At 43.9% G+C, this 27316-nt stretch overlaps 1 protein-coding gene across 1 annotated transcript in view; it reads left to right on the top strand.

Annotated features, from left to right (window-relative positions):
* LOC117239651 (chondroitin sulfate proteoglycan 4) overlaps nt 1-26981 on the top strand; it is a 29300-nt gene extending 2319 nt beyond the window's left edge. Inside the window, exons 2-11 of the mRNA XM_033505383.1 lie at nt 2873-3036; nt 7778-8009; nt 13787-14003; nt 16586-17180; nt 17361-17615; nt 18597-18794; nt 19257-19458; nt 19567-22284; nt 22367-22773; nt 22857-26981. Of these exons, the coding sequence (XP_033361274.1) occupies nt 2873-3036; nt 7778-8009; nt 13787-14003; nt 16586-17180; nt 17361-17615; nt 18597-18794; nt 19257-19458; nt 19567-22284; nt 22367-22773; nt 22857-24833 (6965 nt within the window). The 3' untranslated portion in view covers nt 24834-26981. The remainder of the gene's footprint in view (nt 1-2872; nt 3037-7777; nt 8010-13786; nt 14004-16585; nt 17181-17360; nt 17616-18596; nt 18795-19256; nt 19459-19566; nt 22285-22366; nt 22774-22856) is intronic.
* Nucleotides 26982-27316: the final 335 nt, after the last annotated feature.

Genomic DNA, 27316 nt, shown 5'->3' with positions numbered 1-27316 from the left:
TTAATCAATTTCCCGTTTATCTCGCGTTCCATTTCACTAATCCATCATTTTGCTGGGAAATTAATGCTACGTCGACGCTCGGCCCGCGATCCGAAAGCGTCCGTTTTTCGAGCAGTCGACGCTTTCTCAGTCGAAAGGAGCGTATCGACAGATTTTGTTAATTAAATACGACCGGCCGTTTAACGGCCAATCATCGTTGAAAAGCCGAAATCTCTATTGCAGTGCGGCATGCGGAAATTTCGCGCGTCGATTCGCGGAAAATCGCGAGTATCGTGAAACGTGGCATCTTAATCCAACGCATTTCACGCGCTCCATTGAAAACCGGAATCCGTCGACGCGACAAAAACGGAATCGCGATACAAGAACAATATCGTCGTAGTCACCTTGCCGTTTATCCAGCTCATCTGTGCTTTATAGACTGCTATAGTTGTTCGTTGGAAACTTCGAACCGACAGGTGCATCGCCGAGTAAAACCAATTCCACCGACGGGACGCATCTACCACGCGACTATGTACCGTGTACTTGTCTCATCTTGTCTCGTCTCGAATTCAACGTGGGATTACTTTACCGAAAAGAAGACGAATACGATGCGGCAGCCGCTCGATGCTTTACCATTCGTAATACGCGAGTTACGAAGAGACAAAGCCGAGTTCGGCTTCGATTCCATGAACACGTCCGACGTCAAGTATCAGCTAAGAATGACGTTTATTGGTCAGACCTGGGGTTAGCTTGCAGAAACGCTACCCCCAAGCGACTGACTTTGCGCCATTTCTCTGCCCTATTATCTTGGTAATTAGCGATCGATCAACATTTCCGATAAGAGAAAATCTGCTTGCAATTGGATAAGGATCTCGACCTCGTTATTTCTAGGTTGTGCCTTGCGCCGATAAATTCGAACCGTGAGAACAATAAACCCTGTGCGTAAAAATCCACGGATTCTGGTTAACGGGTACGCGTTAGCGTCGTACGGTATCGTCGCTGAACTCTGCCATCGCAAACCAAACTACATTCAACCGCGATACGAAGCTACAGGAGTAGTCTATGCGCGAATAACAATATTACGATCTACACGGTAACCCGAAATCGATGAAAACGATTCGCGGTCGACGTTAATGCTTTTATGCGCTGTTCGACCATGATAGAAAAGGAAAAGCGAAGAGAAAGAAACAGAGATGAAAGAACGGCCCCGAAGAAAGAGAAAAAGAGGATCCTACGTAGTTAATGACCCGTGCGGTTATTCTACGTACTCGACCGCTTTCTTAGATCATTTACACGCCACTGGGAAATAAACTCTTTACAAGTCTCAACGTTCGGTGTAAGAGGACGTCCGATTTCTCGGTATACAGCTAGATACGAGATCTCTCCTTCAACGGTCGTTTAAAGGAGTTGAAGTCGTTCATTCATCGGTCTTGCCAACCTTTTCAATCGCCTACTGTATTTTCTTTCTTCTCTTTTATCCCTTCTTCTTCTCTTCATTACGTTGTCCTCTTTCTCCGTGTTCGACACAATCGAAGTACATCGAATGATGGAAAATATGAAATCATAACGATCGACGACGTCAAAATAAATTTTGCTCCGTCGTGGCGCGGCATCGGTCGTTTATTTGCCACGGCTATAGTCCTCCTTTCGCAGTTGTTTCGATTTCCGTAAAATTCCCCGTATTTTGCGAGGCTTCACCGCAGCAATGTGAATTAAACAGGTAAAAATCCATTTTCATACGGTTGCAAACGCGCAGCAGCTGAATATTTTACATCGGTAAAAATTACACGATCCTTTTATTCGCGATATAAATGATAAATAGTTTATAAGCAGGCTTTAACGTTATTAAGAGCGATCAATTATCGCATAGAAATCTACGCTGGAATTATTACTTACTGTACCGAGTGAAAAGGATTGCCCGAACTGTGCCATATATACAGAATTTTCTAGAAAGCATCCATTACGCGTCTAATCACATTCCTCGACATAAATTATTTATCAAGGTTTTAATAACGTTTCGACGTGTATGAGATTTTTATACGAATGATATGTACGGAACAAACAGGCGAAAATTAAAACGTTGAAACATACCGTAGTTCGACAAAATCGAATATCAAATTCAATTTGATTGTTCGAGGAATTAAATTGCTTAAACATCTACGATATAAAGCGACGCGTTCAAAACGAACATTTTTATCGATAAAATGGAAAAGCGTTCAAACAACGCGTGCGTTCCTCCACGAAACGCAGAAAAGGAATAATCAACAATTTCTAAAGTTTCCGTTTATTTGCAATGTTTGCACCGATTCGTAGAACTCATGCCCAGCGAAATTAAGGGAACGGAAAATATGCGTAAACAAGGGTATCGAATTGTTTCACAGATTCTATTGGTTCGTCGATCGATCGCTATACATTGTCGTGATCCGAGATGACCTTGACCGCCAATGAAACGACCTCGATAACTCCCATGTCATTTAAACGACCTTAACTTCTAACGACGCACGATCCGATTCTCCAAACCTACCTTATTTTTTATTCGAACTGAAACTTTCATAGCAACAACGAGATTACCTACCACTGTTTATAACAAACCCGATACGACTATATTTCCGTTTTATCGTGTCGTTTTCCTCTTTTAAATCCTATTCTTTTAAGGAACGATTTTAAGAAACTAAACTGTACGTTCATGCGTCTGTAAAAATACGCTCTACGTTTTGTAGCTTATTTTAAGTAGAAACGTGTATGCCTATGAACGTGTTCAAAGCGTATACACCTTCCGAGTAACTTAGTACAAAGGAACGAGCAAACATATACTATACATTCATATTTCACGCATCGATAGCTGAACGATTGCCACCCGGAAGGAACAATAAATTTTTCAAATTTATTACAGTGTCATTTTATGGTGCGAGCTACATTCATCTTCCGGTACAAGAAGCTAAGGGTGCGACTGACATCAGCTTCCGGTTTCGAACTCATCTCGCGGACGCTATGCTGCTATTGGCCGCTGGCAAGACGGATTACTGCCTGATCAAACTCGAAGCCGGCAGATTGAAGGTTCGTTTGCCCTCAATGCTTACTTCTATTAATAGGCTTTCTGTTTGGAGCTCCGTGGTCGCTCGTCGTTAACCAACCGCACGTGCTACAGTCCGACGCGACAGTCAGACTTACGTCCCTCTCTTCCTGTCCCCCTTTCCTCTGTCTCTCTTTCTCTCTTTCTCTTTGACCCTCTATCTTTCTACAACCGAGCTAAGAAATTAGGCTTGCTTTGATACATAGAGAAAGGGATGAAAAAAAGAGAAGGGGAAACGCATAGAGCTAAAACACTACACCGCGACCGCCATAAAAAATGCGAATGGTGAAATACGATTTTCATGCACACGTCCAACGATGACGTTTTGCCGGTTGGTTTTATAACTTCGATAAAAACCGTGATTTTAACGTCGCATCGTTGCCCCGTTTTATTCGAACCATTAAAACTCCGCAAGTAAAAACATCTTATTTATGTACGCCGTTGCTCGTGCTCCTCACGAGCAACGGTTAAAAGGGGGAGAAACAGGGCAGATCGATGCATCTCATGGCAGAATAACATTTATCGGCGAAAGAAGAAAACAACCATCTTTTTTCTACTCTTTGCCTATTTTTCTCTCCCTTTCCCTTTCCCATTACGTAAAAAGCGTTCGTAAAATTCACTCTAGAGCAAAGTTAACGCCTTCCTTTGACTTTGTTTAAATCAATTCCAGGGCATTAAGTTCTCTCTGAATCAGCCGGGCATGAAACGCGCCAAGCCAATAATGAGTTTCAGCGTAAACTTTGATATAAAATACATACCGTTACGACACGATTTTGTTGTAGTTAATAATCCATCGCGTAACTACTGTATCGGAATGATCTCTTTATACCAGGTGAAATAAACAATACGACATTACAACCCATCGATCGCCGTTTCACGAGACAAACAATTTTCGTCGCGTGTCTCAAAAATACAATAGCGGCTCGCGGGCCGGCGACTATTTTTAATTGAATTAAATATGACACGCCGGGATTTAACTTTCACGCGCACGCCACATGAAATAAAATATTGTAATTTATTTCAAAGCAACATCCTCTGTAAACTGCCGTGAAAATTTCTATTTGCAAATAATCGTGAAAACTGTTCTTCCATGGTTGTCGTTAAAACGCGATCGGCAGCGAAATTTGTAACGCGAATCGTTACGTTTTAACTTAGCAAAGAAAAAAAAATACCAGCGTTGTATGTCGCACGGTCTAACGAAAAAGTATGGAGGAACACGAGATCGTTTCGTTCAATTATGTCGGGTCGCGATTACACGTCATAATTTGTGCCGTCGTGGGTTTCGTCGGAAACTTTTATGTTTGTTTGCTTCCGGATGATTTTGCTGTAACACGTTGAAGCGTGCCGATCGTTAAGGATTCAACCACGAGTTCTCGGTGCTCGTATGAACGTGCACGGTTATTAACGATCGCCGGTGACGCCGCGACGTCGGCCCGAAACGAATGCTCGTTGCTGAGGAATTAAACGACTCCAACGAACGTACCAGGTTGCATTACGAGGAACAACGATGCACGTGGGACGACAGTGCCCAGATGGACCACTTTGCTCTTAGATAGTAATCGTCGTCGAGCGAGTAGTTACAAATTATGAATCCGTGAGAAGAGTCGCTATAAGTATGACGAATTGGAGCAACATCGCCACAAAATGCGTACAACTATCTAACGATAAATAGGAACCAGTTGTTAATCCAGCTACGCTCGTTACGTTTAATTCGAATATATTATATCCAGCGATCGCGTTCATACGATGCAAACGCTTGATAAGTAGAAACAAACGCGAAAGCCCGAAACATTTACAGAGCGCTGGCTATTAATCGTCTGTCAGCGGTTATTGTTACCTGGCCTCAGACAAGGGACATTAATATTCTTTAGCGAGAGGGGATTTGCAAACTTTGAATCGGTGACGCGTATCGTTCTTGATTGAACGTTTTAGACCGATTCTGGCATTAACTTGGGTTAACGCGATTAGCGAAAGTCGCGTTTCGTGTCTCTCATCCTTCGTAAACGCGTTCGAACGTGAATCGATAGACGCAAACGAGATCGTAACACAAACCACGTTTCACCGACGATGAATCTTCGTTAGAAATTGCGAACGTGTAACTCTCAATTAAGAAGCTACATAAAGGGAAGAGACGCAAACAATAAGCAACCGGGCAGACAAAACAGTCTTGACGTCCGCGGCAAGCATTTAACTGCCATCGTACCGTATCGCGCGATTATACGAATACGAGAGGAAAAATTCTCGAACGAAACTCTAATTCGATCTAATTCAGCAAGGAAGAAAAACGAGGAAAGCGCCAGTTCCTTCGCGAACTCTAATAAATCTAGAAAATTGCAGACCGATCAGCCTATTCAGCTGGCCGAGCGAGACCCTGGAAATGCGAATTGCTATAATTCAGCTAAAAATCTAGAACGTCGTGAAAGCAGTTCCCTTCTGGATTCGTCTTAAATCTTTCGGAAACGTAGAGAAAATTACAGAGCAACTGACTTCTTCGATACTACTACGCAGTGGTTAATGCGTGAACGTAACTGTCGGCCGTCTTCTAGGAAATTTAAATCGTCGAACCCGAGTCTTTTTGCGACAACCTTAAGACGATGACTAGGGTAATCCAGTATCGCGATAGAGTGTTGAAATACCGTCTAAGTGCATTAGAGGACGAGGAAAATGCCGTTTCTCGGTGGAGCGCTAGGATCCAAGGTGAAAACCGCGCGAATCTAATTTCGCGAAGGGTTAAGTCCACAGGTCGAACCATGAGAAGACGGGTAGGTGGTGTCTGAGCTTAATTAAATTTGTTAAGAAGATCGTTAAAGAGGATGAGAAGGGGGATAAGCGAGAGAGCAAAAAGTGCAATGGAATCGTTTCAGCCTTGTATGCCTCGGTACGCTGTCGGATCTGCCTCGGCTCTCGTTTCATGGTTTTACTCGCTTAAAATCTTTTCCATCTTCACGGTTATTCAATTATTCGGAAATTGGGGCTCATCGACGAGAAGTATCGTTTACTTCCGATTGTTTCAGCAGCGCGTTAAATTCGCATGAAAATTTATTCTATTGCGCGTTACAGCGTTTATATTTACCGAATGAACGAAAAATCTCTATGAATTTAATCAAACGTGCATCGTTTGCTTTGTATCGAGAGTCCGTCGAAATGATTCGATGTCCGCCGAAGCACGCAATTCCGAATTCGGTCCGGTAGCCAGAATGTGCGAGAGAGAAAGAAGAAAAATATCATCCTTTTTCTCCTGGTTGTAATCGACCAGTCGAATATTTGTCATTGTTCCCTTTCCAATCACCGGTGCTGCATCGATAATGCACCGACGTGGTCGTCTCTTCGACCTTCGAAACGTATAGATTCGCGTTTACACTCAACGAAGTGTCGTGTCTCTCGCGCTTATACATATTAATGGGTTCCTGCATAGTCATCGGACATCACGCTACTACCGGCTGAACTTGCAACTCGCAAAAGCTCACGCCTTTATTACGGAATCGATCGCAGAACGAGAAGAGACCGTCTGAAGCGTCGGTGTTACGATCGGCTTCGATGCCAATCGCGCAACCTCGTAATTTCTACCCGCCTCTGCGAACGATCGACTTTTCATTAAGGTACGATTCTACCACGGCTGTCTCGGTGGTTCGTTCCCCTGTTCAAGATCAACGACGAAGAGATCGTGGCAGTTACATCGAAGACGTCGCTATAAGTCTCGATCGGTCGATTTAGGTCGCGATTAAAGACTCTTTATCAGAGGCTGCCGCGTCGTCCCATGGCAAAGCGCGTCCCGTACCATCCTAACTCGATAATGCATTACTCGAACCAGTCTCATAATGTCGACCCAAGATGCTGCAAAACGGAAAAAAAAGCTTCGCGTAATCCCTGCCCGTTTGTGGCGTCGTACCGGATACCTGTGCAAAAGGGTCGAGCTTTGGATTAATAAAATGCACTAGCTAGACTACTATGTCAACCGTTTCTTTTTAACCGGTACCTGGATTATCGTGGCCGCTTTCCTTTTTCACCGGACGGACAGTTCCTTGCAGATTTTAAACGAAGCAAGTGTTACGTAAATAGATGCTAATTTTTATTCTAATTTACTTAGATGCCGGAGTCAAGGAGTCGGCGAGAGTAAGTTTCCTAAATAAGGGAAGGATTATGCGGTGAGCTGATTGCCTTCCTTGCTATTCTTTATGAATTATGTTCTCGGGTATGTGTTCTTCGCAGCTTTTCAAAAACTCGCCCACAGGTTTCAGAAAATCCGATTACGTGCCATCTAGTTAGAGGTAGAGCCTGATAAACGAGCAATAGATGGCAATCTGAGGAAGATCAATATTTAATACGTTTCTAGAGTATCCTTTTACACTACGCATGCATGAACCGAGGATGTGATTCTTGTTAAAGTAGGATGAAAAATGGGACGTTGAATCGCCAAGGGTTTCTCTCGGCCCGGCTTGTCGGAGAAATTTCAAAAAGTATTACTAGCACGAGCTAACCGCAAGAAATCTGACTCTTTTCACAGTCGCGTTTCTTCCGAGATAATAGGAATACATAAACCCAAAATTGTACACCATCGAAAGAATAATTCTCCTTCCATGCGTCACTTTATCCAAATTTCCAACAAGGAGCAATTATCCTTGGAAGAAAGTTGTTCGACTTTGGCCGAGCATCGAAGTCCATGTAATCCAGTCTGTCTTTAATCGAGCGACTTACGAAGATCGTTTCTTTTGATTTTTTTCACAGGTTCACATAAATTTAGGCGCAGGTGAAAGCGAGATGGCCAGTGCTCGTGGATTGACATTGAACGATCTGAGCTGGCACGAGGTAAACCTGACGAGACGAGAAGCGAATATCACGCTACAGATTGACGTGATACACACGACCAAGTCCCTTCTACCAGGACGTTTCTTCGAACTGAATATACACTACGGAGTCTTCATCGGGGGACAGGGTGACTTTAACGAGCTATTTCTAGGTAAGGCGCACCGGCAAGCTTGACTCACTCGGATAAATCGTCGCGCCACGTGACTGCACTAGCTTACTAACTTACGCCTCGTTTCCAACGCGAGGGCCGTACCAGCTACCACGCATCGATTTTGATGAAGTTTCATGGTTACATCGAGAAGACAAATATTTTTTCCTCGAGCCAATCCGCGATAGTCCGTGCAATTACTTCACAGCATTTAACGTTTCTCGTTTAAGATGTTCGTAACGTACAGCGACTTTCTTCCAATTTCTTTGAAATTTTAACGATACGTTGTTTAACATATTATCTGTATATATGTATACAGACGTATAAATATACATGATTCAATCTTTAGAGAGCCTAGCCTTAGCGAAATGGAAATATTCATCTTCAAAGTTGTAAGTTCTAACGCGTAATCCCTATAGAGATGCTGCATGCCGAGCTGTTGCAAAAATAACTTTTTGATGAATTGCAAAAGAACCGTTCTTACGAAGTTCTTAAAAAAACTAATATGTAGTGTAAAATGATTAAGAGATTTTTTTTTCAGAAAAAAAGTTAGTCTTCGCCCAGCCGTTTCCGACTAAGAGTAACGTGAAATATCGTAATATCGGTATTCTCCGCATCGAAATTGCCGTGTACATTACAACGCGAATTACGTCCATTTCCGAATTATTCGTTCGTACGCGCACGTGCAGACAGCTACGAGATTTCTTCATAGAGAATCTCGGACACGCATGCTGAACATGACCTTCGAGTTTCAACGTGTTTTACTTTCAATAGATACGGTTGCGTTACAAATATCTTAAATCGTTTTCTTCCTTAAGTCGAACAAGACTACGATTTCGTTTCCTTTTGTTCGGTTGAACGATCGCCAACACAGCCTTTAACATCTATCGGAGTGAAAATTTACGAGTATCGTCTACGAGGCTACCTTCAACCAAGATTTTCACTGATAGATTTTTACTACTACCCCAACGATAAAATCCGTCGCGACCGAAATTGAAATAGAAAAACAATATAAGGACGTTCGACGAAAAATATTTCATTGAAGCGGTCGAGTGGAACTAGATTTGACAAACCCCACTTCGATTCCACACGCCATTCGTATAAAAACTCATATTTTCGCAACTGCAAACGGATTATACAGAGACGACCAGAGGTTTGTGTTACGTGATCACGACCCGGCAACAACCAGTTGGGTTCAAATATTCGTATTGCGTTTGTTGCGGCAAAATATCTACTCTATTGCAGAGATTTTCTCGCTCTACGTACAATGGAAGCAACGGATCCCACGATTCGGCAGTCCAGTGTTTCTATTTATTATTTCTTGTGGCACGATCGAATCCGCGAAAAATATTTCCACTCAGGAATTTTCGATTACGAACTGTTTTCGCGATTCTTCTACTCTTGTACTAATTGTGAAGTAGCTGATATATCGTACCAGTCAGAAAGCAAAAGAGAAAACGACAAACGACGATTACGTAGATAAGTAAAAATACAGGATGAATCACTCGAAAGCAATCGTTAGAGTCGCTGGTTTTATTTTCTTTCTTTTTTTTTTTTTTTTTTATAAAAATTAACGCACGACTCACGGATTTCTCTTCGTTTTCTCTCGAGTATCTTTGAGTGGCCTGGAATATCCTCGAATAGTTATTATTCGTCGTTGAATTCGAAGGACAAAAAGATACGAAAATTTTTCAAGAGGATTCTAGTATTTTTCGTGCTAGTAGCAACGAAGTTTCACTGATAAAAGCTTTCGATTTCGATCTCGATCGTTTAACGATAAACAGCGATACAGAAGCAAATCGATAAGGCAATCGTGGGGGAAACGGAGTAAGCAATTAAAACAGCGATTCGCCTCATATATCAAATAGCCAGTCTGTATCTTTCGACATCGATCTAGTGAAATATTATTTAGTGTACGTCATGGGGGATATTTACTCCATCCATCACTGACGTGCGCACCATCAGCAACGGTCATTGAGCAAGATTAGCACGGAGAATATTCTGATAGTAGGACACCACGACACTGGCCGTACTCTCTAAACCTAATTTCTAGTCGCTGACGGATCGATCATCGATCTCCTTCCCCGACAAGATGAAATTATCGAAGCTTACCGGAATGGCCGACCCGTTAATCGGGATCGTGAAATCGTAAATTGGATGTGTACGGTGCGTACAGCTGACCGACAGAAAGGCCGGTTTCGAGAATGAGAAGCTACTCCTTTCATTCGGATCTAGGCATCCAGATGATATCTAAGTAGCTCCGACAAGATTATACCCGATGAGAAACAATCCAAGCGAGAAATATATGTTATGAATTTTGCTCCTCGCGAATTCCACCAGACTTCCGCGCGGTCGAGTTCTGTCTCTGGTATCTCTGTTGCGTATCTCTCGCAGCTATTTCCGCGGGTTAAATCACAGAGCAAGGATGAACGGTATGGTTCGCCTCAAGCTAAAACGGCAATAACTTGGATCGCAAGAGCACAGTGACAGCGATAGAGACCGGTTGGTTAAAAAGCAAAAATTCATCGGAAGGTGACCGAGGTGACGCGTTCCAAATTGAATACGATCAGTACAAACAGAGAGTGTACCGGTGACGCTCGTTCCCCGCCGTTATTCCCTCGAGCATCTCGTGCAACGCTCGACGACCAGCTCGAAATTCAATTTACATATTCATGACAATTCATTTGTACCCCATGGTACGACATAACCGTACCCACCACCCCTCCAGGATCTCTTATTAATTCCTGCTACCCCGCGAACCCCGTTAAATTCCCGGAGTCGAGGAATAAAGAACGAGGAAAATGGCGAACAGACCGTCTACGTCGCGCCAGTCTCGGACTATTCGTTCGTTCGTTTTTCGTATACAGAGTTCTCGTGTTCGTGCGCAATTTTAAGAAGAAAGGTCGGAACGATCCTACGAAGTCGCTTCTATGCGACCAGACCGTAGAAGAGTTGGCGTAAAGTTAGAATCGCGGCGACTTTTCATTTTCCATCCATCTCGCTGAAATATGCATGAAAACGGTATAGACTGTTAATCTAACTGCGAGACTCGGATGCTTCCTTCTGTCGACTATCCGCGGATTAAGCCAACGACGATAAAACGGCTAAACATTAAAATAACTTTTCATTCGGGTCTTCCCGTTATACAGGTAGCATTGAAAATAAAATTCTCAGCATGAATTTCGTTTATCGAGTGACGTTTCCGTGGCTACGCGAAAATATAGAGAACACTCCCCACTAGACATACATCCGATACCGGGAAATCAATAAAAGTATATACCGAGATGTCGGTGTCAATGTTCTATCGCGAAACATTCGATCACGGTTACGTCCAAATAAATTGAACAGTCTTGAATGTGGCGACAGGGGAAATTATTTATTTTATGGTCGCTCGGCTTCACGACCGCGAATACGGCGAATCGTTTTCATCTGCGAACATTCCGATATCACCGTCTCCGCAGCGACGAAATATCGCGATACATATGAAAGCCAGCGCAGAATATTTTTTATCGCTCCCTCGCTCTCTCTCTCTCTCTCTCTCTCTCGTCGTTATTTTCTTCGACGTACCTTCTTCCTTGTACCTGTAATCTCTGTAGAGCGTTTTAGATTTCATTTCATTTCATTTTAGGTTTCATTCGCGACCACGTGCACAAAAACACCAAACGCAGGCGAGGTCCGTGCAAATGTGAAAGATGTTTGTAGCTAATTGGGAGACTGGTTTTTCTTGGTGAGACGCGTTTTCTTGGTGATGATCCGCGGTACTTGTACTGCCTTGGCCCGTGGACTCTTCGTCGTCCCGTTAGAGCAGAGTCTCTTGGCCCAATCATCCGCGGAAGGCAAAATAAGAGATATCCTATCCTCCGTTTGTTCAGATTCCTTCCATTCGATTGGATGCAGTGGATTAGGATTTACAGCTGCATGCGTATGTAGCCATCCTGCTCCATCGTGTCGATCTTTATCCGATGCTGTAACGTTCCGAAGTTGTCCCTTTGATATTGTCGGCGCCTTGTATGCGATAACGTCCGCTGGTTCCGCGTAACTCGGACTGTTATGCCTAGAATCTGGTTTCAAGGGACAGTTGCGCTCTGAATTGCCCGGCATTAGGCCTTGTTTCTTTCCGAAAGGTGTCACCATGCTGGGTGTCACCTTGCCAGCCTGAGCGGCGCACCGAATTATTTGCCAGCCTGAGCGGCAGAGCGACTTATTTTCCATCCCAAAAAATTCCATATTTTCATGAACTTTGCCAAATGAACATTGTTGCAAATTATCGACTAAAGGTCAACCGGTCAGGTCAAACCGATCGGTCGATATCGCGTACCTCGAATGAATTAACGCTCAAGGTGGAGGAGGTTTAATAGATCGAGTGTTAGAGTAATCCAACACTGTATTTGCACTTATTGTATAAACGTAAAGTGTGATATTAGGAACACGGCGGTGTTAAGATCTTGTTAGGGGCTATATTTCACCCGTACGGTACGATGTCTGATGATCGTTGCTGATTATCCCTAACAGCCGTTGGCTTTCGTCTATCCCTCGTGCCCTTCCGACTATTCCTTTCCCGGGGTTTTCTACTTGACCTCGGAGTCATTAGGTTTACAGCTCGGGGAGGACATGTAATTCGGAATTTCCTAAAGAAGGGAAGGGTCCATATGAACCCCCTTGAACGGTCCCGTTCAAAAAATTGCTGGTAGTGGTATATATTTATTCTGTAGGTTCTTGTTCCTCGTCGTCGATAGGTAATGGGCCATTTTATTGACCTTAAAACCCTGCAAGAGCGATGCGCAGTCTCTCCCCTTCGGAACGGGACATTTTCCAGTGACCTCGGTCCATTTTGCGGTTATCCGCGGTATCTTTAGCCGCCTGTAGGAAAAACCGTTCTCGAAACTTCTCCAATTAATATAATCGTGAAGCACGCGAGAGGATCACGTAGAATGGAAGCTGTGGCACGGTTGCGGCATGAACGATTTACCGCACTATGAACGGCTGGGTTTATTGCCGAGGTTTATATACCGCTACACCGGAAAATGTCATCACGAACCCCTGTCAGTAAACACCCGTACGGTTTTGCATCCTTGTGCGTCTCGTATTACCTTACCCCGGGTATATAACCGTCGTCTTTCACGGAACCGCTTCCACTATAAACGCAACTTTCAAGCCGATACCACCACGCGCGAACAAAATCGGATTCGTTCGATCGTACACCAAACTCTCTTTATCAGGAAATGAATTACCTTTGGTTGAAATTGCTACGTAGATCGGGCTCGTTCTAATAAATTAACCGGGTTACAGCGCGATTATTTTCGTGAATTATGTTTGACGATCGTGTAATGGAATAGGTGGATAGCTTGAGATAGGTTCGATAGCCTAGTTGGTTCCCTGGCAGCCAACGAAACTGAGATTATCTGGCCATCAACCCCGATGTGGTTTGCAACTGACGCTTTCATTATACCGCTCCTTCGCGAAGACCTCCGCCACTGAATAATACCTCGTGAACCGGTGCCAAAGGGTGCCACCGCGTTCTCTACGTTCCGCGAGACTATAAGAATCAGCCTGGCCATCGAATTTAATATCCGCCCGTTTCATTATTTGCTCGTGCGAACAGTCCGTTCAAAGGGATTTGCAAACGCCGAATCCGAAAGTCGCGCGACGCTAACGACTCGAACGAAATCGTTTAGACCGTTGTTCCAGTCGATCACGTGAAATCCAGCGAGTTTCCTTTTTCAAATTTGACCACAGCACTTCGACGATATCTTTTCCTTCATATGTTCCTCTATTCTCAGGGCACACGGATTACTTGAGAGGCTGTATGGCTGACATAATCTACAATGGCGCCAGGGTAATAGAATACGCCAAGTCGAGAAAAGGCCAGTCGGAGGCGACTGCCGTTGCGTGGAGCTGTTCACCGGAATTCGACGCTACAAGAAGCACGGAAGTTAGTTTCGTGGAGGATGGTGCGTTCACAGCGATCCCAAGACCTATTCCACGCTCGGGCTCCAAGTACGTAGATAAATACGGTCCTTTGCGCCGTATGAATTACATCCAAATACTCAACTTGTGGAATAGTAGATAGTCAAATTAATTAACGTTCGAGCAAGGCCTGTCATAATAGAAACGTTATTTCTATTATTAACCGCTCATCGATCTTGCGCTTTTCTCAAACGCAACGATTTCGGTCGCGTAAGTGTCAGTTCCAACGAGATATGCACGCGTACACGTAGCCGATTTTGTAACAGAAAATGAATCGACCTAGGACGATATTATAGACGAACGAGCCTCGCGCGTGACGCTTCGTCAACCGTCAAACAGCTGTTATTAGCGGTTTCAGAAATTATCGATAGACGGATGAACCGCTATGAATACAAACTAACAATAATATTTGATGCGTGTCTATTTAAAGCGTCGGGTAGATGTAAAATCTAGTTCCCAAGTCAATGTTAGTGCCAGTCTGTGAGAGACTGCGTGCTTATCAAAACTAATCGACGAGTACAAGTTACCCGGCGAATCGTGCCGAGCTTGATGAACCATTAATAATCGGATAAATAATTTAGCAAGCTAAGAAGGATCTAGCAACACGGCACGACGGAGGTAATTTAATTTCCTCCGAATTTAAATTGCAAGACATTCGTCAGGATGTTTTATAATCGTAAAATCGCGGCGGTATCAAAGGTAGATATCTTTTACGGAACGTATCTTTGTATTTCTTTCGTAGCAGATACTAGTCGGGTAATGTTCTTAATGTTGTTGCAAACCTTTGACGAATGTCCGTACTACTTTCAACGACAAAGGCCAGCGAGAACGCTAGTGAAGCATTTCGGAAAGCTCCAAACAAAAACCGCAATCGCGTTACGACGAAGACGTCGCTACTAGTTACAACAATATCCGCGATTCCCCGTATCTCCTGCTCTCTAAGAAGTACTCACTTTGATCTCATTTTTCGGAATAACAAAGAGTTCCAGGAATAAGAGTTTTGATTGGTTCCACGAATCGCAACGGCAAACTTCTCTCTCTCTCTCTCTCTCTCTCTCGCTCTCTCTCTTCTTCTCTCTGGTTAAACGAAAGATAGTGTTCACGAAATTAACACTACTGGCAACTGTACTCGTAAAAGAAAGATCATAATGTACATACATATATAAGGTATCTCTAGCGTGTAATAGTTCTTTCGTTGAACTTTTAATCGGTATCATTGTGCATGAATTTTGCACGATATGCAAAAGAGCGGTACGGAATACAGGGAAATTCCCTTAGAACGACAATATCGCGAAAATCTTCCGCGCGATAATTAAAACACGACTAACCGAATTATCTTTCCCGATTAACAAATATACAGGAATATCCGAGCTCGATATTCTCGGATAGAATAGAATTCATTTCGCGAAGGACTGAAACAGCTTCTTCGAATTGCACGCGACGTAAAGAATGAACGGGCACCTGGAAGTCTTTGTCTCCCCAAATTAAAAACGAGCTCGTCACGATTCTTAATTCGAAGCTTGATACAGGGGACAAAGGGGGTACGGTACCTGTTGCGTATCGACGGTAACGACGGTGTCGAAACAATGCCAACAATCCTGTTCCCTTCGCCTCTATGTATTGTACGTGGAACATCCTTGGACATCGACGGCTGATGAATTCTGTCGGAGCGTCAGAACGAGCGGCGCGCACTGCAAACATGCCGGCGGAAATGAAAACGCTCGGTGTCGTTTAGACGGTCCTCTTAAACGCTCCTGACCGAATTCAACCAGAAACGTGTAAACAAAACGTTAATCACCACGGAATCCAACAATCTAGGACGACCATTAATTCCACGCGTCCGCGTCTTCATTGCTCTCGTCCGTGTTTTTCCGCGCATTTACTCCATCTTTTGTCACGTATCATCGCATTTCGAACATTGCGTTCAATCCCGGGAAGATGACAGTCCTAAAAATTGATTAAAGAAACGCTTTTCAGTTTTGCAGGAAAGATTTGACAAAAAATTTCAATTTGATAAAAGTACCGCGAGATACTCGTAAGCCGCGTGATCGTCCCGCGATCCATTTAACTCTCGCTGGCAATGATATCGCGCCGCTTTTAATTCGTTTCCATCCGATTATTCTTATCGCGCATCGATACAGCGTTCGAACGCGCTCCCATTTCCACCAGCTAATAATTCATAAAGTTCTAGCAGAGGATTTTCAAGTATTTCGTTAAACACGTTTCGCGCGAGACCTGCAAAACTTCGCGTAGGATAAAGGATGCGAACGATCGGGTAATTTCGCCGGAGCAGTTAAGAAAGTGGAAATTTCGCGTGGCGCTCCCTTGACGGTTTAGCGGGTCCCCATTCATAGGCGGTAGACGCGATCCGAACAAGTCAATTTACGAAATTCTAGCTCGCTCGTGAATAGAACCGGCGATGTTGTTACTGGAGTTTTAACGTTATTCTCAAATACCGTGGCTCGCTTCGTGTATCCGGGCATGTTGGATAAACGCGGTTTGACGAGTTCGACTCGCGTAAAGTAAAGTTGGACAGTGCCGTTCGGGCAACGACTTCCTTCACAATTTTGCCCTCTTCGATCGATCCTCCCCTTCCCTTCATTGTTTCGTAGATGGGAATTCGAGTTGAAGACCGGCGCGGAGAGTGGCCTGCTGCTCTACAACACTGGGCAATCGTCGTACGCCGATTACCTCGGGATCGAGTTGTTCGAGGGTAAAATTCGACTTCTGATGAACAAAGGGAACGGGCCGACCGAGTTGATACACGGCACGCCGGTGGCGGACGGCAAGTGGCATCGGGTGGCCGTTGACTTCAATCCGAGCGGAATCGGGATCACGGTCGACCGTCAAGAAAAAACGATCACTCTACCCTCCGGTGGAAATCGCTACCTCGATCTGGCCGACACCCTCTACATAGGCGGCACAGAGCTGAATAAACGCGCCAGAGCGCTCGGCAAAGGCCTAAAGTCCGGTGACGTGAGCTACAATGGTTGCCTGCGAAATATGCTGCTGGATAACAAGGAGCTCGGTCTGCCGGACGTTAAGATCAGCCAGGGTATCGTCGTTGGCTGCGTTTGGGGATATCCCTGTATCGATGCGGATCCCTGTGTTTCCGAAGCAGTTTGCTCGCAACTAGGTGTCAGCTCTTTTAAGTGCGACTGCGATCAACCACTGTGCATCAGAGCAAACTACGCCGAGGATCACAAGGTAAACGTTTACAAATTCCGCTTTCCGAAGAACGTTTCTGCTTTGCGATCGGATTTCTACCTCCTTCCGACGTACCTTCCATTTTTCCACCAATTCGCTCGCATCTTGTCACCCAAGGAGAAATTAGGTAAGAAGAGAGGCAAGGACCTTCGTGATACGCCCCAATTTCAAATTCCGTAGGTTCACTCGAGGGTAAATTTGCCCGTGAATTTGGAGATACTCTCGCTAAGGCCCTTGGTACTATCCGAAGGGGAACACGCGCTGCTGACGAGCGATAACATTGCCATGGTACTAGACATTGCTAAATATGGGATGGAAGAGGACGGTGTTATCTTCAACTTGGTAACCCCGCCCACGTACGGTACCTTGGCCCTGGATCTTTTAACGACCAGAACCGCGCATTCCTTCACTCTTCAAGACGTTAATCGAGATAAGGTAATGTGTTTCTGCTACCAGTACGCGTGGAACGGTTTTCCAATATCCGTGAAATATCGTAACGTGGAACGATCGGTGAGAAGGATGAATCGACGAACGGCAACGATCCAACAGGTAACCGATATATTCGAGCAACACAAAGAAAAGTGGAAAATCACGTGTTCTTCCAGTTTGTCATAAGGCCACGAGCTATAGATAGTCCGCGGCACAAGGACTAACTTTAGAACCGTGGGGGGCCGCGTAGTGGGCTCGTGTCGTCGGAACTCTCGGTTCGGTCTGTTCTTCTTCTACTTACACCCGATTTATCCAGCGACACTACGTCTATTTATAGACACCACCACCACCACTTATTAACGGTTTTTTTTTTCGAGGGTTAACGTCGAGCCGAAACCGCTTATCCGTTAAACGTTTTCTTCGAAGCTTAAAAAAGCGAAACTTTTTTCGAAAAGCCTACACAGAGAACGGGCAGAATCGGTAGAATTCGCGCGTCGATTCAGTATGCTAATCGTCGATTCATAAGCTCGCCTCCGCCGCTTTAATTAATTTGAACCGCGGGCAGACGGCAGATTTAGCGCCGGCAATGATTCAACGACGGGAAAGCGTAAAGGGAATCTTTAAGGAAGTTTAATTTTAAAAGCGGCGAGTCACGCGGAAGGTACGAGTTTCAAGATATTAAGGCAGTTTATTGGTTCGTTAAGAAGAAAAGTTCTCCTTGCAGACGCATGTACATCGTGAATAAATCATGAAATAAGGTGAGATAAGTGTCTCGTTAATGGCGAATCTACGAACGACTTTTTATCCGTTTTTGCAAAAATTACCGTGCTCGGTGAATCGTAAAGATCGTTTGCCGACGTTGCTATAAATCGTTATCATTGCGTGTTTACGCATCTTTAGATCAGAAACATGCATATTCATAAGTACTAAAAACATTGTCTACCACAGGCTACATTGTCTCATTAGTGTGACGCAACTCCTTGGCAGGTACAATACATGCACGATGGCAGTGAAACCACAGAGGACAGTATGATCCTGGATGTGAGATTAGTGGCAGGAGCTGGTTACACGTTGCCAGGCTACCTGCGAGGGCGACTTAGGTTTCCACTTCACGTCAACGTTACACCCGTTAATGATCCGCCGTTGCTCGAAATATCGACCGCGAAAGTGCTACGACTCGCTCAAGTAAGACACAAAGACCTATAATTCTTCTATCGAACGGCCGCACGATTTTTCTCCTCGAAACGAGCCTCCGTCCGAGAACTCGAAAGCACGTGAACCTAATTGACGCGAAACAGTCTGAATGCTTCACACGACCCCACTAAATCAATTAATCGAATTGAAGAAATTATAGCCTGCCTGCAGTGTTCGTATCTTTAAGCGAGCATGGCGGTCGAGTCGTAACGAAATCGATTTAAGTCGCCTCCAGTCGTTGCTCCTAATTAACCACTTAGAGTTGCGATCTATCTAAATGGAATAACTTGCTCCGTCATAAAAATCGACCACCCTCGCCGCGTTGAAATCTATGAAACGGTTCAACTACAAATCTTAATGTTTCCATTTCTTATTCGGTTAGATAGAATCGAATTGACCTCTTTATCTGATCGAATCCGACGATAAATATAATCAGCCGTTTATAATCCGTAGGGCACGAGGAAAATCTTGACGAAAGAATTTATTTGGGCGATCGATGCTGACACGCCGTCAGACATGTTGGTTTACACGGTCTTACGTACCGACGCGGATGCTGGCTATGTGGAAAGAGTGACTTACCCGTCGCGACCAATCGACACGTTTACCCAGGCTGAATTAATGCAAGGATTAATCGCATACGTACACCGTGGAAACGGTAACAGCTTCATCGATATTCGCTATACAAACGAACATTATTGCCTGTTAATTGCCGTCTATTCGCAGCTACGCTTTATCAAACGTACGCTTGAATTACGTTTTTCAGCGAAACCAAACGCGAAGCTGGATCTTCGAGTGAGCGACGGGATAGAAAGCAGCCAGCCGGCGAGTTTAAGGGTGGCAGCTCATCCCTTGGAAATCAAGTTGATGCAGAATACCGGGCTGGTCGTGGTGCATCGGTCTTACTCGTATCTCACATCAGCGAATCTCTCCTTCGTCACCAATTCCGACGACAACACTATCGATATACGTTACGATATCGTCTCGCAGCCGCAATTTGGAACGATTCAGAAGCTGAAGGACGTCTCGAGTAGTTGGATGAACGTCGACCGTTTCACCAGCAGGGATATCGAGCTACACACGATACGGTATCTTCACAACGAGGGCAGCCCGAATCAAGACGAGTTTAAGTTTCAAGCGAGCGTTAGAGAGGTAACGGCGCAGCACACCTACGACTTTCGAATCACATTCATCGATCTCGAATTGAAAGAAACGAAGAGGGTGCCGATTAACTTCACCAACGTAGCGGAGGTGTCGGTCACCGGGCAAAATCTGAAGTTCCAAACGAATCCATTGACAACCACGCTTAACAAGATCGCGTTCACCGTGACAACGGGACCAAGGTACGGTAATCTGTTCCTTTCGAGTCGAAAGCTAGAAACCGGAGACACGTTCACCCAAGAGGACATCGACTCCGGTAAATTGAAATATCGATTGTTCAAGAGAGCCTATTCCACCATTCTCGATGAATTCGCCTTCAAAGTGAGCGCCCCACAGTGCATCGATTTGCACTCGATCTTGAAGTTTAGGCACTACCTCAGCAAGAACGTGAAACCTTTGGACAGCCTGGAAACTCTGAGGGTGGACGAAGGCTCTAGAGTACCTCTAAGAATACTGCGAACGAATCCAAGGGATTACGGAGTTACGTCGCTGATATACAACTTGACGATAGTTCCGCATCACGGTTGGTTGACCGTCACGAACAGCTCCAAGTCTCACTCGCGGAACAACACCTTCTATTTTACTTCCGAGGAACTTTCATCCCAAAAAGTCTACTACGTGCACGATGACTCAGAGACCAGAGAAGACTCGTTCCAGTTCGTCGCTATCGCCTCGGACGCGGTGGATTTTATGTACGTGGGCTTGTTCCGCGTCGAAATCACAATGAAGAACGACAACGCTCCGGAGCGAGTGGTTCACAAGGTGTTTCACGTGGTGTCGAAGGGCGAAAGGCTGTTGACGAACAAAGATCTCGCGTATATAGACAAGGACATCGACACGAAGCCTAACGAGCTGATTTACACGAGAAGAGACACCCAAAAGAATGGAATATACAGGGTGACCAATCCCACGTCGCAGGTACATGAATTCAGTCAGCAAGACATCGACGACAATCAGATACTGTTTAAACATCAGGGCGATGATCACGGAAAGTTCGAATTTGGTGTTACCGATGGGCATTTTTACACGGCCGGAGTCCTTGAAATTCAAGCCAGTCCTCCTTACGTCAGGTTGAGAGAGAGCAATGGGTCCGTCGTACAATTTAATCGATCGGTTGCCCTCCGACCCAACGAGTTGGATGTTGAAACGAACGTGTACACCTCCGACAAGGATATCAAGTACACGGTGTTGGAGAAACCAAAACACGGGGTGCTGTTGAAACACGGTAGAGAAACAAACTCGTTCAACAAAGAGAATCTGCGTTATGGTATAGTCTTGTACAAACATCTCGGCGGATCTTTGGCAAAGGACGGTTTTAAGTTCAAAGTGTCGACGAAGGGAGCAGAGGCAGAGGGAATATTTCTAATTAAGATTTATCCCGAAAGCTATTGGCAACCGTTGATCGTGCAGAACAATAAAACTGTGTTCGTGGAAGAGGCCACTAGTATCTTGTTAAGCAAAAAGAGCCTGGAAATTATGCATCCCAAGATAGCGGATTCTGAAATAGTTTATTATTTGAAGGAATGGCCACAGAACGGGTATCTGGAGCTACAGATTCACGACGAGCACAGCGACGAGACACGAGAAGATTATATCGGAAACGCGGTGAAGTTTTTCGATCAAAGTATGATAAACGAGGGTCGCGTGTTCTACGTACAATCCGTGATGAATCAAACGAACGACAAATTTGTCGTCGATGTAACGAACGGAATAACTTGGCTGCGCGATCTAAGCGTGAACTTCGTGATCGTCCCGGAGAAGCTGTACGTCGAAACGAAGGGTGTCGCCGTGATCGAGGGAAAGAGCACCATTCTCGATGAAACGAACTTCTCCATCCTCACTCCTTACTATTCCGGCAAAGTGACGGACTATCGAATTCTAGAAAAACCGAAACATGGCGTGATTCTGGAATCAACCAAGAATTCTCAGGTGAAAAAATTCTCGCAGAAACACCTAACCGGAGGAATAATATTATACAAACACAACGGCGATGAATCTTCCAGAGATTCGTTCAAGATGGTACTCGTTGCCGGTGATAAAACCAGCGAACCCTTCGACGTGTGGGTTACGGTGCAACCCGTCAACGACGAAGTGCCCGTGCTCGTCAACAGAACTAAATTAACAGTTTGGCAAGGTGGTTCGATCGCGTTAACGCCTGATAAATTAGCCGCTGTTGATAACGATACCACGGCACGTGACATAACGTTCAACATAAGCGGAGTCAGAAACGGATTAATCTCGTTAAAATCCTCTCCGGAGCTGGATCTTTACAATTTCACGCAGCAACAGATCGATGAGTCGAAAATCATTTTTACCCATACGAGTAAGCGCTTCGCTTTTTATTGTCCGAAATTTCCCGCGATTTATTCGTAAACACGAATTCTTTAAGAGACTTTATGTTCCAGATGGATCCGACGCTGAGTTCAATTTCGTGCTGTACGACGGAGTACACACCACGGAATCTTATACGATACTGATAGCAACTAAACCGGTTCGACTGGCTATCGAGCAGAACGCCGCACTCAATGTTTTTCCATTGACCAGAAAAATGTTATCGAACAAACTACTGTTGACGAAATGCTCGGATGAAACGCGAGAAATAAAATACACGGTGCGAAATGGACCGCATCTCGGCAAGATTATCATGGAAACGAGCGAGGGCGCGTGGTTGAACGTTGAGCGGTTCACGCAAAGAGACATCAACAACAGCAAAGTTTTCTACGAACATACTAAACAATTCATGGACTTGACCGCCAATGATTCGTTTACGTTCGACGTGGAAGCACACTTCGCGGAATCCTTAACTAATCAGGCGAGATTATGATCTTAAGACTCGTTAAACGTTTGCAAGGTGTAAGGTGTTGTTAACTGTGTTGTATATGTTTTCTGTTGCAGATGTTTCAAATAGATATTTCAGTCTCCAGTGGCGGATTAGACAGATACGTATCCGTGAAGAACGTGAGAGTGGAAGAAGGTGGTTCGGCTCAAGTCATCATGAACATCAGCGGAATCGTGTCGTTTCTTCAAACTCACGCTGGTATCGAGAATCCGGCGGTGCTCTCGAGACTGGTCAGTCAACCTAGCCACGGCCACGTGATGATTCTTCCAGATTTAAATGTCACCACTTTCTCCCAGCCACAAATCGAAGGTGGAAAAATTGCTTATTATCACGATCATTCGGATACGTTGGAAGATCGCATCAATTTTTCTCTTTACCTGACCCCTGGTCACATACTGCTGTGCAACACCAGCATTCCGGTAATAATCGAACCGGTAAACGACGAACCGTTCAAATTGATCACGAACGCGCCATCCATTACAGTGGTGCAAAATCAAAATCAAACGATAACTAGGGAGAACTTGTTGACAACCGATCCAGACACTCCGCCAGAGGAAATCGCATACGACGTGATATCTAGGCCAACGTACGGTCGTCTGTTGCTTCTACCATTCAACGAAAATATTTCGGAAGTTCGTCAAGTGAACAAATTCACTCAGCACGATGTCGACTCCAATCGACTGGTATACGAGCACAATGGTCCGCTTCAAGCAGCTTCCTTTTACTTCAGGGTGTGGGATGGACGTTTCAATCCAACGTATACGGTGTTCAACGTGTACGTTTTACCCATCAAACTGAACGTTACCGTTCCCGGTCCTGTGAACTTGCAACAAGGCTCGAACGTAGCTCTAATTTCCGAGAGCAACGTAAAGCTCGATACTAACGCGAGACAAGACTTGGTCATTTACGAAGTAACGGCGATTCCAAAGTACGGGGTGTTGTACGTACGCGACGGTGCGGCGGCCAGCTTTAAGCAAACAGACTTGCTGTCGAAAAGCGTCATGTTCATGCAAACGGACATGACCGTATCGAACGACAGTCTCGAATTAACCGCACGACTGAGCGGATTTGAACAGAAACGCATAAGAATTGAAATAAAGATAGTACCCTTGATGATTATGAACCCTATGATCGCTCTGGCAGGCGAAAAGACCAGGATAACGTTGCAATATATGGACGCCACACCGTTGGCGAAGTTAACGAGCAGTAATCCCATATATACCATCGTGAAGAAGCCGAAATTTGGTAAGATAAAGAGAATCATCAGAAGTTCTTCGTCTTCCGGCGAGAAACGTGGAACTCGAGAAAAAGAAGTGACGAAATTCTCACACCAGGAAGTGATGTCAGGTGTGATTTACATGGTTTGTAGAAAAATTCCAACGATGGAGTACGAGGGAGTAATCGATAGCTTCGTGTTCATCTTAGCGGCCTCTATCTTTCAACCAGCCGTAGGTGAGTTCGAGTTTCGCGTGAAACTCGACATGGACGACTATAATATGACGCTGGGTGGCCCGATGGATCCGGTGGGTCACGAAGGTGAAATGGCGATCGCACCCAATATGAGCAACGACTACCTGTTAATCCTAGGAATGCTTCTTGGCGTATTTTTGCTCGGTGTAGTGGTGATCATTACCATCAGGTGTAGGCATAACAAATACAAACATGCCGAAGAAGAAAAACCAGAACCAACTCCAGCGGTGGGTGTAATGCCCCTTCCAAGACCTCCGGATCATTTAATGCCTGTGACACCTCATGTGAAGCGTTACGCCAACGATCACAATAGCGTTGCAGCCAGTACACCGTTACCGGTTCTACCGACGATGACGTCCACCCTACCTCAATGCAAGGTGATACCTTTAAGTCCATTGGAAAGTATCACAGGATCCGAAGTGGACGTTTCAGCGAAATATCCGTACGGTGTCGCGGATGGGGACGAATGGAGCAGCTTCGACACGTCCGATCTACCTTGTCAATCGGCCACCACGCAGAGGACCAACAACCCCTTGTTAAGAAGAAATCAATATTGGGTCTAGCAAAAGGAGGGCTGTTCGCGATTAAAGCGAAACAGGCCGTAACACTTTCTCAAACCTGAAGACTGTTTTTGTTACAAAACCTTGAGACTAATCGTCGATTAACTATGGTCTTAATGTGCCTAAAGATAATAATTGACTCTGCGAGATGGGAGTATTACCGAAAGCCTCGATTTTATACCAAAACATTGACGGAAACTCTTTTCCCGACACGCTCATGCGTAATCGAAGCGTCGATAAGAACATGTACTCGATTACGTTGCTATCAGTTAACGGTTATTCATACTCCGTAAATACTAAAATTGTAAGTACATTGTCGTTAACAATATGTCGAGCATCAGAGTTTCCATCAACTTTTTCGTTTTCTTTTTTACATCATAGTCTCCAACAAGAACGCTAAGTATACATATAATCGAATACCTAGTGAAAGAATACCTTTTTGCGTGGTCTGCACGTAAAATGTTTTGCGATGTATCTTGTTAGTACTGCAAAAAAGTCCTTGCGATTCCGGGTAAGGTGAATTCGTTAAATCTAAAAGAACCCAAGACTATCATCGCTATTATGGATCGAATGTGCCTAAGATATTATCGATTCTTGTAAGAATTTTTCCACGAGGCCTGCACGATGTCGATTTCGCTGTCTTTCCCCGGTTGGATGTCCAGGTTCAAAACGATGCTCTTTAATTCAATCGAGATCGTTTTCGAAACTCGTCTGCTCTCAGCCAAATCTACGTCACTCGGGATACTTCTCCTTCGATGCTTCATGGTGACACTTGTCTTCGTCGACACAAAATTATTGTTTCTCTGTGAAAACTAAAAAGAAACCCGTCACTGTTACATACACTCAATAAAATATCGAGGGTAAATGTCACGGAAATATTAACTCGAGAACACCGGGAGTACTTAGAGGTATTATCAGACGCGAAACATTATACATATGTATTTACTTGAAAAAGTTTTGTAAAGAAAAAGACTACAAAACCGACTGCGTATTTCCGATTTATATACACATATGACGAATATATAAAAATATTCGCGACTTTTCTAAAAAAAATATGCACATTCAAAGCATGCAGTACAACCAGAAACACTCGAGTTTTCGCACATATCTTTTTACACGATTCCCGCGATTTCTACTATTCCACATCGTACAACGTCGAATTTTTTAATTGTCATTATATCACTTGAGGTCGCTCCCGTTTCTTTCCGATACACCATCTTACCTTTCGAGCAAAATCTTCCCATATATGTACATATAGAAACAAAAAGATTTGCAATTTCTATTGCCAAATTGAAATTCGGCAACAAAAGATAACTCGAAAAATATGTATAAAAAATCTTTTTCTATCCCTACAAAAATAATGATATCATTTTCTTTATACCTACCAAGATTTATCTCGTCGACGTCGTGAAGGTTAAGTTCATTGAAACTTGTCGATCGAACATGAATCCTCTTATGTGAATACTCTATGACGTTGAAAAATTTATCGTGAATCAATTTTCCAACAGCAACGACAAATTTTATTGTACCGTATTCGTAAATTATCGACCGGCGTACAGAACGCACAACAATGAGAGATACACACATTTTCTTCAGTATTATAATAAATTAATATATCGCTCGATCAATCGATATCAACTTGTTGATTCGCGCGCTCGCCGATTTTTCGACAGATATTTAAACGTTATGTCTCTTAGGGCTGCGCAAACTCACAGTGACCTTAACCACGATTTCTATAAAAACCCTAGGAAACGTATGATTAAGAAAATGCTCTAACGTCGATGTTAATATAGTGATAATGATAATAATAACGATAATTATTATTATTATTATATATAAATATATGAAATATATACACTCCTAAATAGAAGACACTGTTTCACAAATTCGCAGCATATGCATTAATATGATAGTTCCAATCGTGTGGCAAAGAGAGATAAGAAAACGTTTTTAACAGAGATACGTGTGTTGATTAATGAATATGCTAGAAACGAACAGTTAGGCTTTTTTACATCCCCAAAATGAATCGATCCGAGTGCCAAACTTCTATATTATGTAATATATAGTTATATAGGACTGTATTTTCCCTGCCGACTGAATGCATTACTCTTGTAATTCAAATAAACTGAATGTGCGATGTTATATAAAATGTACGAATCATAATTACCTTTATAGACCTGGCCATGATTAATCTATTCTTTGATCAGTTAATTTCATGCATCGAAGGAAGAAATATAACTTTGCTGTGTTGAATATTCTTTCCTCCTTTATAACTTTTCAAATATATTTTACAATAGATAATAAATAATGATATTTCCCAATTCGAGACAAAATATAGAGAATCCTGAACAATTCCTAAACTTGCCGCTCTGAAACGTAGATGGTATAACCATTGTCTAAATATAGAATAGATATGACATTATATGAAGCTACGTGTCTCACGTTCTGAAATACCGACTTCAGAAAAATCTGCGATTTGCTACAGA

The sequence above is a fragment of the Bombus vosnesenskii genome, unplaced genomic scaffold (genome assembly GCF_011952255.1).
Source record: "Bombus vosnesenskii isolate JDL3184/JDL3185 unplaced genomic scaffold, Bvos_JDL3184-5_v1.1 scf7180000013264, whole genome shotgun sequence".
In the NCBI taxonomy this organism is placed as follows: Eukaryota; Metazoa; Arthropoda; class Insecta; order Hymenoptera; family Apidae; genus Bombus; species Bombus vosnesenskii.
The sequence above is the reverse complement of the archived record's forward strand: the minus strand, read 5'-3'. Positions and strand labels throughout refer to the sequence as shown.